Source organism: Podarcis bocagei, assembly GCF_964188305.1.
Source record: "Podarcis bocagei genome assembly, chromosome: 17".
In the NCBI taxonomy this organism is placed as follows: Eukaryota; Metazoa; Chordata; class Lepidosauria; order Squamata; family Lacertidae; genus Podarcis; species Podarcis bocagei.
The window spans coordinates 22,204,869-22,222,358 of NC_138143.1; the positions used below are offsets into that span (position 1 = coordinate 22,204,869).

General features: G+C 42.4%; 1 protein-coding gene across 28 annotated transcripts in view; it reads right to left on the reverse strand.

The window, feature by feature from the left end:
• The window catches only part of PTPRD (protein tyrosine phosphatase receptor type D), a 1,185,728-nt gene that overhangs the window by 22,923 nt on the left and 1,145,315 nt on the right, over positions 1-17,490 (reverse strand). For all 28 annotated transcript variants that reach the window (XM_081176033.1, XM_081176022.1, XM_081176026.1 and 25 more), the window contains 2 exons: positions 2,685-2,970; positions 1,306-1,484 (listed from right to left, as the gene is read on the reverse strand). In XM_081176033.1, coding sequence (XP_081032159.1) covers positions 1,306-1,484; positions 2,685-2,970 — 465 coding nt within the window. The remainder of the gene's footprint in view (positions 1-1,305; positions 1,485-2,684; positions 2,971-17,490) is intronic.

Genomic DNA, 17,490 nt, shown 5'->3' on the forward strand with positions numbered 1-17,490 from the left:
AAGTTCCATTTTTGCATTCAAGGCTGGCTGTCATACAGTCTATTGAGCTTATGACTTATGGCTCCAAAGAACTTTTTTTTTTTTTTTTTGGTTAAATCTTCTAATGATGCAAAAGTATCGGGAAAAGTTTTGAAGTCATGAAAAAAGGTGGGAATGTGGCAAGCTGGTTCATTTTCCAAGAAACATAGCCACACTTTCCCCTTCTACAAGTAGAAATCTGCTATTTGCCCACAAAGGCTCAGTCCACACATTTAGTATCTGCATAGTATCTTAAATAACCAGCTGTTGGAGTCCTACTGTTTGTAACTGTGCTGCATTTCTGTACCATCTGTTTGCTGCTTTACTGCCAGCATTTGAGAACAGTGAACTGAAACGTCCATATGTTAGTATCTTAACATGTATTATAGGAAAATCAATCTGTTATTGCTGTGACTTCCCATTTTCAGAAGCAGGCACATGATAATCAAGTAAAACTCTACATGACAGCAGTTTAGGGGAAAGGCCCTTTTGGTATTTTCCCTTTGTGACGGGGAACCCTTTGCAGTGCCTGCTCTGCCTACATTGCTCTGGCAGTGATGGGAAAAGATCTAGGCAAAGTATACCTCTTTTCTCCAATAGCATTAGCCCTACTGATAAGGCAGCGATGCTGAAATGCAATGCAGAGAAACAGCGACTCTCCCTATGAGAACAGACATTTGACTTTGCTGACTGGTACAGGTAAGGTAAAGGAACCCTGGACGGTTAAGTCCAGTCAAAGATGACTATGGGGTTGTGGCGCTCATCTCGCTTTCAGGCTGATGGAGCCGGTGTTTGTCCACAGACCACTTTCCAGGTGATGTGGCCAGCATGGCTAAACCGCTTCTGGTGCAACGGAACACTGTGACAGAAACCAGAGTGCACGGAAACACAGTTTACCTTCCCGCCACAGCGGTACCTACTTATCTACTTGCACTGGTGTGCTTTCAAACTGCTAGGTTGGCAGGAGCTGGGACAGAGCAACAGAAGCTCACTCCATTGCGGGGATTTCAAACCGCTGACCTTCCGATCGGCAAGCCCAAGAGGCTCAGTGGTTTAGACCACAGCGCCACCCGCGTCCCTCTACTGGTACAGGAAGAAACCATGGTACTACAGCGACTGCCACAATAGCAAGAAACAGCTGTGTAGCACATTGGGTTGTGTCCAACTGTGTTAGAGCAGACCCACTGAAATTGACCCACTTCTGTCAGTCGATAAAAACTTACTGAATTTGTAAAAAAAGAGCCTTTTTTTCATTTTACCACACAGAAAAACACTGTCTTTTAGTACCTGTATCCATCGATAAAGCTGGCATTGATATAATCAGACCCTTCTACCCCTCTAATAGGCTGCAAACATATCCTTGTGGATTCATATGGCATAATATTAACAAGGCGATTTTTAAATTTATTACATGGAAGATTGGCACTGATGAATCTTGAAGTGTGAGCTTTAGAGCTGGCTAGCCGCTGTGGAAAGAGAGAAAGAGCATAATTTGGCAATTTAATCAAACCAAACCTTTTCATACAGATAATTTCCTATCACTTCTTCACACGGCACATTGTTAAACTATGGAACATGCTATCACAAGATGTTGCGGTGTTTCTGGCTGGGAAGGCTTTGAAAGGGGGTTAGAGAAATGAATGGATAATAAGGCGATGTCGAACGCTACTAGCTAATGTGGATATGTACTAGCTTCAGGAGTTATGCTCCCAAACACCCTTTGCTGGGGTTGGGGAGTGAGAGGGGCTATTGCAACCTGTGGGCTTCAAACAGGAATCTGGTTAGCCATTGTGAGAACAGAATGCTGGACTGGACAGGCCTTTGCTCTGATCCTGTGGGGGGCATTCTTGTGTCCTTGTCCAATTGTTTGTTGAATCTCACATGCAAAAAAATCACATGTTTCAGAACCCTGCTTTAATGCAACACTAACTCTTTAGAAAACAAACTTATAAAGGTATATTTGGGGCTACCTTTGAAGGTGACCCGGAACCTGCAATTGATCCAGAATGCGGCAGCTAGACTGGTGACTGAGAGTGGCCGCCGGGACCACATAACACCGGTCCTGAGAGATCTGCATTGGCTCCCAGTACATTTCAGAGCACAATTCAAAGTGTTGGTGCTGACCTTTAAACGGCCTTGGTTCTGTATACCTGAAGGAGCGTCTCCACCCCCATCGTTCAGCCCGGACATTGAGATCCAGCGCCGAGGGCCTTCTGGCGGTTCCCTCAGTGAAAGAAATGAGGTTACAGGGAACCAGGCAGAGGGCCTTCTTGGTAGTGGCCCCCGCCCTGTGGAATGCCCTTCCATCATATGTCAAGGAAATAAGCAGCTATCCTATTTTTAAAAGACATCTGAAGGCAGCCCTGTTTAGGGAAGTTTTTAATATTTAATGCTGTATTGTTTTTAACACTCGATTGGGAGCTGCCCAGAGTGGCTGGGGAAACTCAGCCAGATGGGCAGGGTATAAATAATAACTTATTATTATTATTATACCCCCTAGCAGAACGACTAGAATTTAGACTCTGTTGCTAATCCTTCATAGGGAAATCTACCAAAGCATATGAACTCACCCTAGACCCATTTGGAATCAAGTCTAACTTCCCCCATCCCACCCTGGTGTAACAGTTTTCAATGTAAAACTGTGCGGGGAAACCCCCGTTACGTACCTTAAATTCCAGTTCCATTCCTGTGACATTCTCTCCTGCTTCTATCTGTGTCAGCTTCTGAATATATGCATACAGGTTTCTGGCTGGCACTTCGGTATTTCCACATGTCACTGCTTCAAGCAGTGCATCGTGGATAAAGATGTATTGGTCCTCTGTTTGAACCATGTAATTCCTCTGGGCTCTCATTAGTGTTACGTGGCCATAAATATCTACAGTCTTTTCATGCTTTATTCTCTCCAGCATGGCATCTATTACAATGAAACAGCCGGTCCTGCCAACTCCAGCACTAGGGGGAAGAAAAACAAAACACAAGATACGTGTAAGCGATAGAAACATTACGGTACGACATTTCTTGACATACTGTCATGGCAACATACATCATTGCAATTGATCCTGCTTCCCAGTGCCTTTTTCACTAAAAAAGGAAAAGGAAAAAAGCAAGGTGCTCATATCTTAATACAAGTGCTGTGTTTGTAAAAATTGACCACCAAGGACAGTTGTTTTTCTTCCCCACATTGGTAAGTACCATCACAAAAAAACACTACTGCTTCCTAACATACATGCTGGTTCTGCTCATTTTTAGGGTATTTTTTGATAACCAGGTCCCCTTCTCAAATTACCTCAGTCAAGCGAGAATCATTTACCTGTGATGAAGATCTGGGTTGGAAAGTTCCATGAAATTCAACCCATTCACCTCGTTCCAGCATGCAGTTGCTCATGGCACTACTGTTGAATCTCTCACAAAGAAGCCGCTCCCAACACTATGGAAGTACTATGGGGGAAAGCCCTTTGCTTGCAAGTGGCAATGAGTCATAGAATAATAGAAATGTAGAATTGGAAGGATGCAGAAAGCTGCAGAATTTTTCCAGGGTGAAGAGGAACCAGCAGTAAGCACCCTTTGCATTTGGTCAGTCAAGCAGCTACAAATACACCTAACAGTAATCTCATCCAGCCCACATTTTACAAGCTTCTCTGCAAGAATATTACAGGGGACTTTGTCAAAAGCCGCACTGAGATCAAGATACACTATGTCCACAGCATTCCCCTTGTAATGCTGTCAGGGAAAAAGAGAGAGAGAGAGAGAGAGAGAGAGAGAGAGAGAGAGAGAGAGAGAGAGAGAGAGAGAGAGATTTGCCTGGCGTGACTTGTTTTTGAGAAACTCATGCTGGGTCTTAGTAACCACAGCATCCTCTTCTAAGTGCTTAAAGACCAACTGTTTAGTTAACTTGTTCGAGGACCTTTCCTAGTACTGATGTCAAGCTGACTGGTTGGTACTGTCATACGTGTGTCATACGTGTGGAGGAAAACCTTAAACACGTTGCAGAGTTCAGCAGAGCTCCCCCAAATAGACCAGAGGCAATAATACTTCATTCAGAGGCCCCAGGCAGAGGGCCTTTTCGGTGGTGGCGCCCGCCCTGTGGAATGCCCTCCCATCGGATGTCAAGGTGATGGACAACTACCTGACATTCAGAAGACATCTTAAGGTGGCCCTATTCAGGGAAGCTTTTAATGTATGATATTTTAGTGTTTTTTGGTTTCTGTGGAAGCCGCCCAGAGTGGCTGGGGAAACCCAGCCAGATGGGCGGGGTACAAATAATAAATTATTATTATTATTATTATTCAGCAGAGCTTTACTTGTGCTGAAGGCAAATGAGCGTAATGGTTATCAAATCCAATACAATCAGGATTGGCTCAATCCATACAAAAATCTAGTTGCAGCACTTATTATAACTTAACTCATAATAAGACTAAACCTTAACACTAGAGCATCCTATGTACAGAAACATCACACCAAAAGAAAGAGAGAGAAAGAGAAAAAAGTAAAACTCAGGCTCCTTCTGGCCTATATTTATAGTCAGCATGACTCTGCAGAATAGATATGAGAGAACTAGTTCAAAGCAGCTTCTCAGAAGGTATAACCCAAACAATCATTAACCCTCCTGCCTCTGCTTCTCTCACACAGAGAAGCTTCTAGTAGCTTCTAGAATTAATCAGAATAGGAAAGATTTTTACACATGAGATCAATACTTTCTGCACTAAGAAATGCAAACTGACAGGTGCTTCTCCCCCCCCCCCCATTTTAAAGATGGGGACAACCTCCAGTCTGCAGGGACCTCCCATGTTCTCCAGGAATTCTCAAAGATTATAGACAGAGCCTCTGAGATCCATAAGCTCCTTTAGTACCCTTCAGCGCAGCTCACCAAGCCCTGGAGATCTGAATTCATTTAAAGTAGCTAGGTGTTCCCTTACCACCCTTTTTCCTATACAATGGTACCTTGGGTTACAAACACTTAACATTTAACACTTCAGGTTACAAACTCCACTAACCCAGAAGTAGTACCTTGGGTTAATAACTTTACCTCAGGATGAGAACAGAAATTGCACGCCAGTGACACGGTGGCAGCACGAGGCCCCATTAGCTAAAGTGGTACCTCAGGTTAAGAACGGTTTCAGGTTAAGAACAGACCTCCAGAATGAATTAAGTTCGTAACCAGAGGTACCACTGTATTGGGCTGCAGCTCCCTCCTTTTATCATATGTTCTATTATCACCAGGTTGGGCACTGCTGTCCTTTCGGGTGAAGACAGAGGCAAAGTAGGTATTGAGCAGTTCCACCTTCTCTCTGTCAGCCAATAGCATTTCTCCATCTTCTCCACGCAGAGAACCTCCTACTTGCTTGTTCTTCTTCTTGCTTCAAAAATAGTTGAAGAAACATTTTTAAAAATTATTTTTAACCTCTCTTGCAAGCCTGAGCTCATTCTGAGCTGTAGCCCACCTGACATTCACCCTGCAACTGTTGGCTACTTGTGTATACTATTCCTTTGTGATTTCCCGTTTTCCATTTCTTATGCTTAAATCACATCTGTAAGCTCCTTAAGCATTTGTGCCTTCACCTTTAAGGAACTCCCATCCATCTTGGACTCCATTCTCTTTGAGTATCTCTGACCATTCAGTTTCACCCAGTAGTTCCTTGAGCTTTTTGAAACCAGCCTTCTTAAAGTGTAGGGTGCATGTCTGACTACACTCATTTTTCCATTGCTTTTGTATCAAGAAAACCAAGAGGACACGATCACTTCCTCCCAAGGGTCTCAATACTTCTTGGTCAATCAGTTTCTCCCTGTTGGTGAGGACCAAGTCCCCTTGTTGCTTCTTCCACCTTCTGCGAAATGAAATTGTCAGCGAGGCAATGGAGGCATTTGCTGGACTTTTCAGTCTTGGCAGAATGTGAGTTCCAACAGATATTGTGGTAGTAATTAGCTGTAGGAAGGCATCATCCAAGTCTTTAGCCTGGCTTGGGGGTTTATAGCAGACACTCACAGTAAGATCTCTCTCCTACATTTTTTACCCATATACAGTAGTACCTCAGGTTACAAACCTTTGGGTTGCGTGTTTTCAGGTTGCGGACCATGGGAAACCCAGAAGTACCAGAAAAGGTTACTTCTGGGTTTCGCCACTCACGCATGCACAGAAGCGCCAAATCGCATCACGCGCGTGCACAGATTTGATGCTGCAGGTTACGAATGCTGCAGGCTGCGGACATGCCTCCGTCATGAATTATGTCCACAACCCGAGGTTCCACTGTACTTTCAATCTGCCTTTCATGTTGTGGATTTCTTCACAAGTGTACACATCCTTTACATATAATGCGACTCCCCTTCCCCTCCTGTTTGGTCGACTCCTTCTTAACAGATTATACCCCTCCAATTCTACATTCCAGTCAGAAGTGTCATCCTACTAGGTGTCAGTAGTGTCTATTAGGTCCTATTTGCTACCCTATACAGTGGTACCTCGCAAGACGAATGCCTCGCAAGACAAAAAACTCGCTAGACGAAAGGGTTTTTGGTTTTTTGAGTTGCTTCGCAAGACGATTTTCCCTATGGGCTTGCTTCGCAAGACGGAAACGTCTTGCAAGTTTGTTTCCTTTTTCTTAACACCGTTAATACAGTTGCAACTTGACTTCGAGGAGCAACTCATAGAACGTGGTGTGGTAGCCTTTTTTTGAGGTTTTAAAAGACTTTGGTGATTTTTGGAGCTTTTCCAAAACTTTCCCGACACCGTGCTTCGCAAGACGAAAAAAATCGCAAGACAACAAAACTCGCGGAACGAATTAATTTCGTCTTGCGAGGCACCACTGTATTAAGAGCTCAGATTGGTCTTGCTTGTTTCCCATACTCTGTGCATGAGTACAGAGACAATTGAAACCATGAGTCATTCCCTCTAGCTGCTTCCTTCTTGCAGTTTCCTGCCCTTTAGCCGGTTTCTGGAGCACCACCTCAGTTTCCTGTGCCTCAGTGAAGCTATTCTCCATGGTAATATTGTTTCCATCCCACTAAGGATTTGGTTTTACACTAATTGGTATATTAGTGTATTTTCAACCTTAGCACACATTGCAGGTTTTACTCCAATTAACTAAATAAAACCTAAAAGAAATGAAATATTTGATTCACACTACTGCTGTTGTCTGGCACTGCAACAATTGCTTCCTGGGCTCAGGGCATCTATTTGGTGCCCTGAGCACTGGGCCTTTTTTGAATCTTTCATGAGATTCAGTTCCATGAAAATCTTGTCAAGGGGTGAAAATAAATATGTGTTTGAGAGACTGGGAGAAATGCAGAATATCTGAAAAGACACTACATAGACACAACATCACCAGGCAAATAGCTGAAACCAGGGTCACATGATCCACAATACTCCCAGGGGCTCTCCAATTACCTTTGTTAGTTGACTTCCCTGCAACATGCTTGAGGCTGAAATCCACGGCACAGGAATGTGGCTTTATTACAATTTTCTTCAAAAGTGGCCAATTTAAATCCCACTTTTTATTAAAGTAGGAAAAGCGTCTTTTGTATTTGTGATAATAACATCCCTTAAACCATCTAAAGCTGCAAAGACAAAAATATCTGATGTCCCTTTTGTTAACGACTTTAAAAAAAAATGATTTTTCTCCTAACTATATTCAACAAAGCCCACTGACATTTAGTTCAATCAAGAGTGATCAGTCTGCAGTATTGCTTTGTTAACTAAATTAGATAAATGAATTAATTTGTCTTTTATTTGTATGTGAAATAAATAAATAAATAAATAAATAAAAATAATATATTATTTATACCCCACCCATCTGGCTGGGTTTCCCCAGCCATTCTGGATGGCTTCCAAAGAATATTTAAATACAATAGTCTATTAAACATTAAAAGCTTCCCTAAACAGGCCTGCCTTCAGATGTCTTCTAAAAGTCTGGTAGTTGTTTTTCTCTTTGACATCTGGTGGGAGGGCGTTCCACAGGGCGGGTGTTACATATACATGTTACATATACATTTTTGTCAGAACCACCAAGGTCAACTAAGCAACCCATATTTCTCTTATCTAGCTCATTATTCTTGGATTCTATTATTAAATGCTTGTTTGGGTCGTTCTGTCCCCCTCCCCCAACCATCACTGCTGTGGTGTGCATGACTTAAACTGAAGGATTAGAATTCTAAAAGAGTAGGAAAGTCTCTTTGATCTTGCAGAGCTGAGCTTGGTGGTATGGTGATAATAACTTCTGTGCATTTTGCTTCCCTCCCTAACTCATTTCTATAGCGCTGAGTCTCAAACATAGCATGAACAGTACAGCTGATAAGCAATCTGTGGGTTATCTAAGCCTTTCCTTGTCTGAGTTGCCAAGCACTGTTCCTTCAAAAGGTACAAACTAAGCCCAAAGCAGTTAAGTTTGTTACGTTTAGCCGGAAAATCTTAGAGCAAAAGAGGGGGCAGGGGGAGATCTGCCTCACCAAATGCTAAACTCTATGGAAGGGGTAGCCTATGTACGGCCCTCCAAATGTTCAGGCACTCCAACTCCCATCAGCCCCATCCAGCATGGCGAATGGTCAAGGATAATGGGAGGTGTAGTCCAAATTGGGTACCAATGCTCTGTGGTCTAAATTTTAAAAACATGCTGATGGCAATTTTCAAGAGTTGTCAGAATGTGGTTTGCATGTGCACAAGCAGTTATAATCCTTTAGTAAAATATAAAAAATTACTTATGCTATGGATGTTTTGGTCTTATCTCATATTTGAAAGCAGGTAACATTATGCATGTATAAGTGTATGGGGGGTATATCTATATGTATGTATGTGTCCCTGTGTGCCTGTGTGTGTGTGTACATTGTTTTTTGCTTATGTTTTGGCCTGTAGCAGAGGTGGGGAACCTCCAGCCTGTAGGCCAGTTTGGACTGCAAGGCTGTTTTTTTAAACACCATGTCCACTAGTTGATCAGCTGACATAATTCTGATGGGTGGGTTATGTCAGCTGATAGGCAGGGGGAATAAGTCCTGCTAAATTTGGCAGGATTGAATGCAAACCCCTTCCTGATACATGAAAGGGATTTGCATTCAACTCCTTGCTAAAATGAAGGGAGGCCTTCATTTTAGCAGGAGGTTTCATGCAAACCCCTTGTAATCTGGAAAGGATCTGCATTGAAACCCCTGTAAAATCAAATACCGGTATTTTCTCTCTCTCCATTTTAGTGAGGTGCTTTGACGTCCCAGCATTAGGACTTTGATGCACCAAATCACCTGATATCAGGAGACTGCGAGGACAAGCCTGGTAAGTTTCTGGTCCACAGATCCAAAAAGGTTCCCTACCCTTGTTCTATAGAATAGGAATGAAAAGTTCATTTGATCAGCTTTCTCTGAAGTATTTAGAGCTTCACAGGACTATTCAATTTGTCTGGTGAAGAGTTCTATGAAGCTCAAAAGTTTGCATGCCTGTACCCCATGAGTTTTGCATCACTTTTGGAAATTAATCTGGCAACTTGAAGGAAAAACAATTTTGAACATGATAATGCCTGATGCATATTGTTTGAATGGAGACAAGGCTGTTCTCAGGATGGGGGCTTAGGTCATGAATGTCAGCAGCACGTCTACTCAGAAGTAAGTTCCACTGTGTTCAATATAGCAAAGCCCTACAAATGTGAATACACCATTGCAGCTACGGCCAAACAGTTATTCTACTTCTTGTAACAACTTCCTTTCATTCCCTTTACTCAATAAGACTGCTACCAAACTCTAACAGTGTGTGTGTGTGTAATCTTTTTATTTCAGTTAGCAACAGAAATTGCAGTGTTTACAAGCCGAAAGACTATGCAATCCATTAAACAAGCATGCCTACTAGGAAATTGTTATTGCTTCAGTGCTATCATTCATCCAGTTCCAACATTTGTTTTCAATATCTGCAAACACAACTGAGTCAGTTCTGTGAGTTGAAATATGCTTAATGTCCCATGATGTGATACAGCTACAGTATGCAGAAAAGGGAAATTAAGAGGCATTCGGGGGCCATTCCATACTGAAGGCATTGTGTGGTTGTGCTTAGAGATTGGCTTTTCTGATTAATTTGTTGCTATTACAGTGCTGACCCTTAACTGATATTTCAGTGATCTGGCAAGGGAAGCCATTGTAATTACGAGATTTCACAGGCCATTTATTTGGAAGAACAAAGATATTAAAATATGGGCCAAAAATCATTTAGGACATATTTGACATATATCAGGGGATAATCCGATTGAATATTGCGGCTTTGGAATATATAGAGACTGCCATTTATGAGGTTCGAGTACATAAAGCAACTGTGATAAAAACAGAACGAAACAAAAAAAGCTGATGGAAAGGTACAGAGTTTATGGAGAAGTTATATGGTAAATTAAACGACAGTGCCAAAAACAAAAACAGAGCAATTTTGCTAGGAAGGTTATTGTGATCAGAAAACAAACTGCACCATTTTCACACAAAAGCAGTGTACTCACAGTAGCTGTACACAGTCAAAGTATTAGAGTTTTATAGGGATAGTCATTCGAATTAAGTAAGTAAGATAACCTGCACCATAAGCTACCCAGAACTTATTGAAGAAAGGCGGGGGGATACAAGCAGGGCTTTTTTTCAGCCTGAACTCACTGAAACTCAATTCCAGCACCTCTCAGGTGGGCGCCATTGCCATTATAAGAGAACAAGGGTGAGTTCCGGCACCTCTTTTTCTAGAAAAATAGCACTGCATACAAGTATTTATGTTCATATTTAGTATACTTATATCCAGTGCTTTTTTTAAGAATGAAGCTCTGTGGGTGCTAGTACAAAATGGCTGCCATGGACACCAGGAAAAAAAGGCATCAGTACTCCTTACTAGTAAGTACCATCACAAAAGCACTGCTTTTATTACAACATTCTTCAGTTGGTGCTGACCTTTAAAGTCCTAAACGGCCTCAGTATTCCTGTATACTGTATACCAGCATACTTGAAGGAGTGTCCCCACTCCCATCGTTCTGCCTGGACACTGAGGTCCAGCTCCGAGGGCCTTCTGGCGGTTCCCTCACTGCGAGAAGCAAAGCTACAGGGAACCAGGCAAAGGGCCTTCTCGGTAATGGCACCCGCCCTGTGGAACGCCTTCCCATCAGATGTCAAGGAAATAAACAACTATCTGACTTTTAGAAGACATTTGAAGGCAGCCCTGTTTAGGGAGGTTTTTTATGTTGATGAATCATTGTATTTTAATATTCTGCTGGAAGCTGTCCAGTGGCTGGGAAAACCCAGCCAGATGGGCGGGGTATAAATTATTATTATTATTATTATTATTATTATTATTATTATTATTATTATTATCATCAAACTCAAAGTGGCATACATGAGATTCCTAGGCGGTCTCCTGTCCACACACTGCTTAGCTTCAGCAAGGTGGTTGCATCATGTGCCCTCTGACCAAAGTAACAGGAACGATACATAGATTGGGAGTCTGATGGTGGAGGCAAGGACTGGTCGGCTGCTGGTGACAGAGTTATGGTTGACACAGATTCTTAGCATTAAAAAATGGAGCTGTCAAGTGGCGCTGCTGCCTTATTGCCCAATGCTATTTTGTCATTCCACTGAATAAGGAAGCTTAATGGCTAAAGAAAATTCTCCTGATGATTACTCAGAGGACTGCTTTTTGATTCACATCAGTGAAATCAATGGGCTTAAGTGTGATTAACTTATATTGGCTGTTAGGTACAACAGTTATTCAGATCTGTGTTATACCGCTTAGAGAGTTGTCCATGCTTTTCAGGTGGGAACACAGCGTGCAATTAAAGCAATTGCAGATAACAATATGCATACAATTGGCAACAGTGGTTTAAATATGCATTTTGCAGTGTGTAAGGCCAGCATGCAGGAAGGCAGAAATATCTGTGGAACCAAAGGGGGTAGGCTTTGAGCGCCTTGGCGTTTTGCTTCATCCAGGCACACAACATGTACATTTGGATGACACAGGCATACATATCTTAGGTTGGTACAAACACTTTAATGTTCTGAATTGGGTCAAATGAATTTCTAAAGGAAGATTGTAAAAATATAATGTTGTATAAGTCACATGTGCCTACTGCTTCAGAATCAAAATGTAACCTCAGAAGCACTTTCAATAGGACACGGTAAATCTCTGTTTCATGGACTTCATTCTTCAAGCTGACGATCAGCTAATTGTTGGCATTGAGGAAGCCCTGTGCACAGCTGTACCCAAGCCAACAAACAGTAAGAAGTTAAGAATAAAGCAGCAAAAATAGGACAAGGTAGATTCATGTCACATGACAGGGAAAGCTTCTGTACTGTAGGGTAAGTTGTGTAATGCAACAATAGCTGTTTTGTTCAAATCAGTGGGAATAATGTAAGTATCTGTTGCAGAGTGCTGTGTACTTTACAGCACTTATCTTTTTCCTCTGCAAAATACCTGCAGGAAGGTAAGATAATGCTTACAAGGTAATTTTATATTAGACAAATCAGTGGGAACTAATTGTACCTAATACAAGAAGCAAGTACTATACACAGCAGGCTTAATCACTGCCATTTAAGGTTGCGAGATTTCCACTGGGGAAAAAAAATAACTGTCCATAATAATCACGTACAGGAGATGTGAATGTGGAGTTGATTTAGATTATACCACTTATTGCTTTCCATCTCTGTGGTTCCATTCATGGAGAGATTGAGGCCCAATTTACTGATTAAAGTAAAAAGGACCCCTGGACAGTTAGGTCCAGTCAAAGGCGACTATGGGGTTGTGGCGCTCATCTCGCTTTTCAGGCCGAGGGAGCCAGTGTTTGTCCACAGACAGCTTTCTGGGTCATGTGGCCAGCAGGACTAAAGCACTTCTGGCACAACAGAACTTTGTGATGGAAACCAGAGTGCATGGAAACGCCGTTTACCTTCCCGCCGCAGTGGTACCTATTTATCTACTTGCACCGGTGTGCATTCAAACTACTAGTTTGGCAGGAGCTGGGACAGAGCAACGGGAGCGCACCCCATCGCAGGGATTCGAACCGCTGACCTTCTGATTGGCAAGCCCAAGAGGCTCAGTGGTTTAGACTACTGATTACACATCTAGTGAACCGTCTTTCCATGCATTTACGTTGCTTGTATGATGATCAAAAGGTTTGGGATCAAAAGGTATGATGACTTCTGGGCAACTTTTAATTTCGAGGCACTTCTCAAGTGTGGTTTTAATCAGCCTGAACCACATGGGTATCTATGCATGTGGCCACACTTTCGGTTATAGTGGGAGTCAGGTTACCAAGGCAGCATGTAAAGTGAGCTTAGGCACCCATCTTAAGAAAGGCTGTGGAAATCTCTCTTGGTTTCAGCGAGAGCAGAAATAAATAAATGAATGAGCGATTAATGCTCAAGAAACAAAGTCATCTATCCTTCCTAGAATATTTTTTAAGACCAAGGCAATTTGCGATATCAACAGATGGCATATTACCGTGTAAGCAACAAGGCACATTTTGTGATGTCTGAGTGACAAATTCCCACTGCTACAGCTTTTATTGCTGGGCTGCAGTGCCTCTTTTTTGCCTTGTTGTGTTTACTTCCAACTGGGCTACAGGGGAGGAAGAGGCACAGATCCCCATGTATTTCCTGACAAAAGATGCCCTTTACAAATATGATGATTTTTCTCTTGAGAGTCGATGTACCCAGCAGACAGATTGCTATACCTGAATCAGACTTGACTTCAAATCCCTCCTCAGATGCTAATTTCACGGGTTGGCCTTGTGAGCTTCTGAGCCCCACCAATTTACTCTATAGTTCTGCTTTAATTCTCCAAAAGAAAAAGAAAAAAAGGAATAATAGCGACCTACCATGCACTGAATGTGCGATATAAAATTGCAAGTAAATAGTTGCAAGGATCACTGAATAAACCTGTATTTATATGGAAAAGATGATAATTTGTAGGGATCCTAAATCTACATTTCAGCTCTAATCAACAAAGGGACTAAGCATCAGAGAGGCACAATATTCTCTAAGTAAGTGATTATCATTAGAAGCTATTTAGAGGGTTAAAAAGGGAGCAGAAAGAGACATTATTCTAGTTTAGAAGCCAATGATGATGCATAGCTAATTATAACATTATGAAATTAAAAGTGGAGATTATTACCCTAGGAAACAACAAACCTCAATAGCACAGGTATCTGTCATAAATGAACACCGCTTTAAAATATCATTTAACCTGTGTGTATGCATACATGTGGACCAATTAAACAGGGAAACTGTGGCTCAAACTCAATGGCTGAATTTGAATCAGGTGTTTTGAGGGGAAAGACTAAGATGCCAAAAAATGCAACTGAATTTAGGGGCAAAATCTCCTTATCTTAATGGCACTTAATGGCACTTTGCCCGTGGTATATGGCGTGGACTTCTTCACAATGTATTCAATTCCTATTATGGTCTTTGTGAATTTATGCAATGCATGCATAAGCTAGGATAAAAAAAACTTGCGAACAACTTGCAAGGACCATGGCAAACCCTGTCCCTTTCCTCTTCATATGTATTGTGTTTGTATCAAGACAAGCTGCATACCCACCATTTTCTAACTTGGTCTTTGTTTGAAACCAACTGGTTTGCTGAACCGCATTCACTGCCAGCAACTGTGATACAGAACAAACATATGCAACATGTAGGTGACCTCTATCATCTTTTGGGGACCATGTGCAGGAGGGACAAAAAAAGTGTTGGATCAGCAGGCAGAAGGAACAGTCACATATCCATTGTAAGACGCCTTTAAAATTTCTGAAAAATAACACATGCAGAGCTTGGTGCAGCCACATTTACCCTTCCCTACAAATCGATTCCTCTTAAAGGAGGGTGTGTGTTGTGATCAGATCTCTAAGCACCCCCCACCTCCCAGCTTGGGCAGGGCTACGCCCTGCTCCACTCCGGTTGGTCGTTTCGCAGTCACTTGGACCCTAAAGCCAATGGCTTGGCTTGGGGGATGGCCGCAAAACATTATTTAATCCCTGTGCGATGTTTGCTGGACCTTTTTGCCTTCGTGCAGCGGATCACCCACCCATCCCCCTTTATTTAGGTCTGACTGGCCTTGCTATGGACTTGGTTGGTTGCCTGTTTTGTAATGGGGGCTTGGTAGGAATTTTTCCATCTGGCAAATGGGCAGGGCCATTTGGTTTTCACCTACTGCATAGCAATCGTCACAACTTTGTAAGTTTTGGTGGTTAGGCATTGGATCAGCAATGGTGGGGAGGGGAGGTGCATGGCTAATGGTTGGGAGATTAAGTACTACTCCATTCCTTCTGCCCGCTGAGTTATTGTAAGTCATCAGTGAGAGACAATATGATACCATGAATAGTTCTGAACCTAGTTCAAATCCCTGCTCAGCCATAAAGCATATTGGATGGCTTTGAATCAAGGCAATCTACCTCACTGAGTTATTATGAAGGGAGATGGGATGGGTGTAGCATAGGGGGCCCAGAAGGGAGCCATAGCCCTAGGCGCATGATTTTGAAGGGGCGTGAACCAGGTACCCCCATGCAAGGATCCCCATCCCGCCTTTCCTGCCGCTGGGAGTCTTTGGGCTGCTGTCTACTCTGATAGACACCCATCCCATAACCTCCCATCTTGTACCTGGAGATGCTTGTGACTGAAGCTGGTCCATTGTATATGCAAAGCATATTGCTTTATTTATAAACTGTGGCTTCTATATCCATATCATTTCACCTTTTCAGCAAGCCATAATTTTGAGATATTCTGCTGCTAGAAGGGCCAAAACATACATTAAAGGAACATTGGAAACAGAATCAGGAGGGTTATGCACTGAATTACAACATGTGAAATGGTAACACAATCAAAATGCCACATGTAAACCAATACTGCAACTCAATATTCTGTTGAAAGGAACAATTTAGGACAGAGGGAAATCAAGTTAACTATGATTATTCATTTTGAGGGGTGGTATTTTAGTAATGGAACACTGATTGGAAGGACTCTGTGCGAAGATAACAGGACTATTTTTACGGCTACATTTTCATTTTGGAGGCACAGAAAAATGCTTTTTGACAAAGGAAGGCTTTCATGCTGACTACTTTAGATCAAAATACAGGCTGGTTCAAGTGCAGCCAAAGAGGTTAAGCAGCCAAAATTGATGCTATGCATTCTGGTGCGCTCTGTGTCTGAGGCTATTCGAGAATTCACTGTAGGTACAGCTGGGAAATCTCACGAATACCCTTGTCCAGATCTCAGCTATTAGGGTTATAAAAATATTTTCACATTTCCTGCAGATGGCTAGATTCTTTTCTTTGCTCGTAATTTTAATTCAGAATTCATTACAGACAGCTGTTGGCTCTGATAGAAACTAATTGCTCTTTTACCAGACTCAGCTGTGAGCAGTCAGGCTTCCTTTCCCTTATAGAGTATATATAAACACAGGCAGGAAAAAATTAACTAAATACATGTGGATAAAATGACTCATTGAGAATACTGATCAAATAATGTTTCAAACCACAGCACAGGTCAAAGAAAATTACAAGACTCACAGGACATGATAAATATCAGGAAATAAGGATCACTGCTAACTAATAGTGATAAGTTATAGAGTGGCATTTCTATTTCAAGAAATACACGCAAGACTGTATTTTTATAAGTGGTCAGTTTAACAAACTGAAGCATCATCAATCCACCAGGAACATATTCAGCAGAAAGGTATTTACATAGGAAGACTATGCCTACCAGCAGAATCCTTGCACCTAATCCATTCTTTTCCGGGAGAATAGATAGCAGATGTGCAGAGGATCAAAATACTAATGACTACAGAGTGTCTCCCCGAAAGGCAAGTAAGCTGCCATCATGCACAGAAAAAGCAAAGGTTAGCCACTGTTGTTGGGGAACATCAGTACTGTGCTTCAACAATTGGCACAGCCTACCAAGTAAGCACCTCTGCAGTACTCTTCCTTACTTGAAAGGATGTTTCAAACCACAGCACAGGTCAAAGAAACAGGAGATATTCAGCGGGATAAGCAGAAGCTGCAAATGGTCCTTGCCTGCAGATCCCTCCAAAGGGTATGAAAGGAAAGGTAAAAAGGTAAAGGAGCCCTGGACGGTTAAGTCTAGTCAAAGGCGACTATGGGGTTGCGATGCTCATCTCATCGCCAAGGGAGCCAGCGTCTGTCCACAGACAGCTTTCTGTCGTGTGGCCAGCGGAACTAAACTGCTTCTGGCGCAATGGGATACTGTGACAGAAGCCAGAGAGCACGGAAATGCCATTTACCTTCCCACCGCAGTGGTACCTATTTATCTACTTGCACTGTTATGTTTTCGAACTGCTAGGTTGGCAGAAGCTGGGACAGAGCAACGGGAGCTCATCCCATCGCAGAGATTCGAACCGCCGACCTTCCGATCGGCAAGCCCAAGAGGCCCAGTGGTTTAGACCACAGTGCCACCCGCTGTGTTGGCGAGTCAGCTCCATAATCTTCCCAGCAACCAAATCCTCACATGCAGGCATCAGTTAGCACAGCATGTGAGTACATA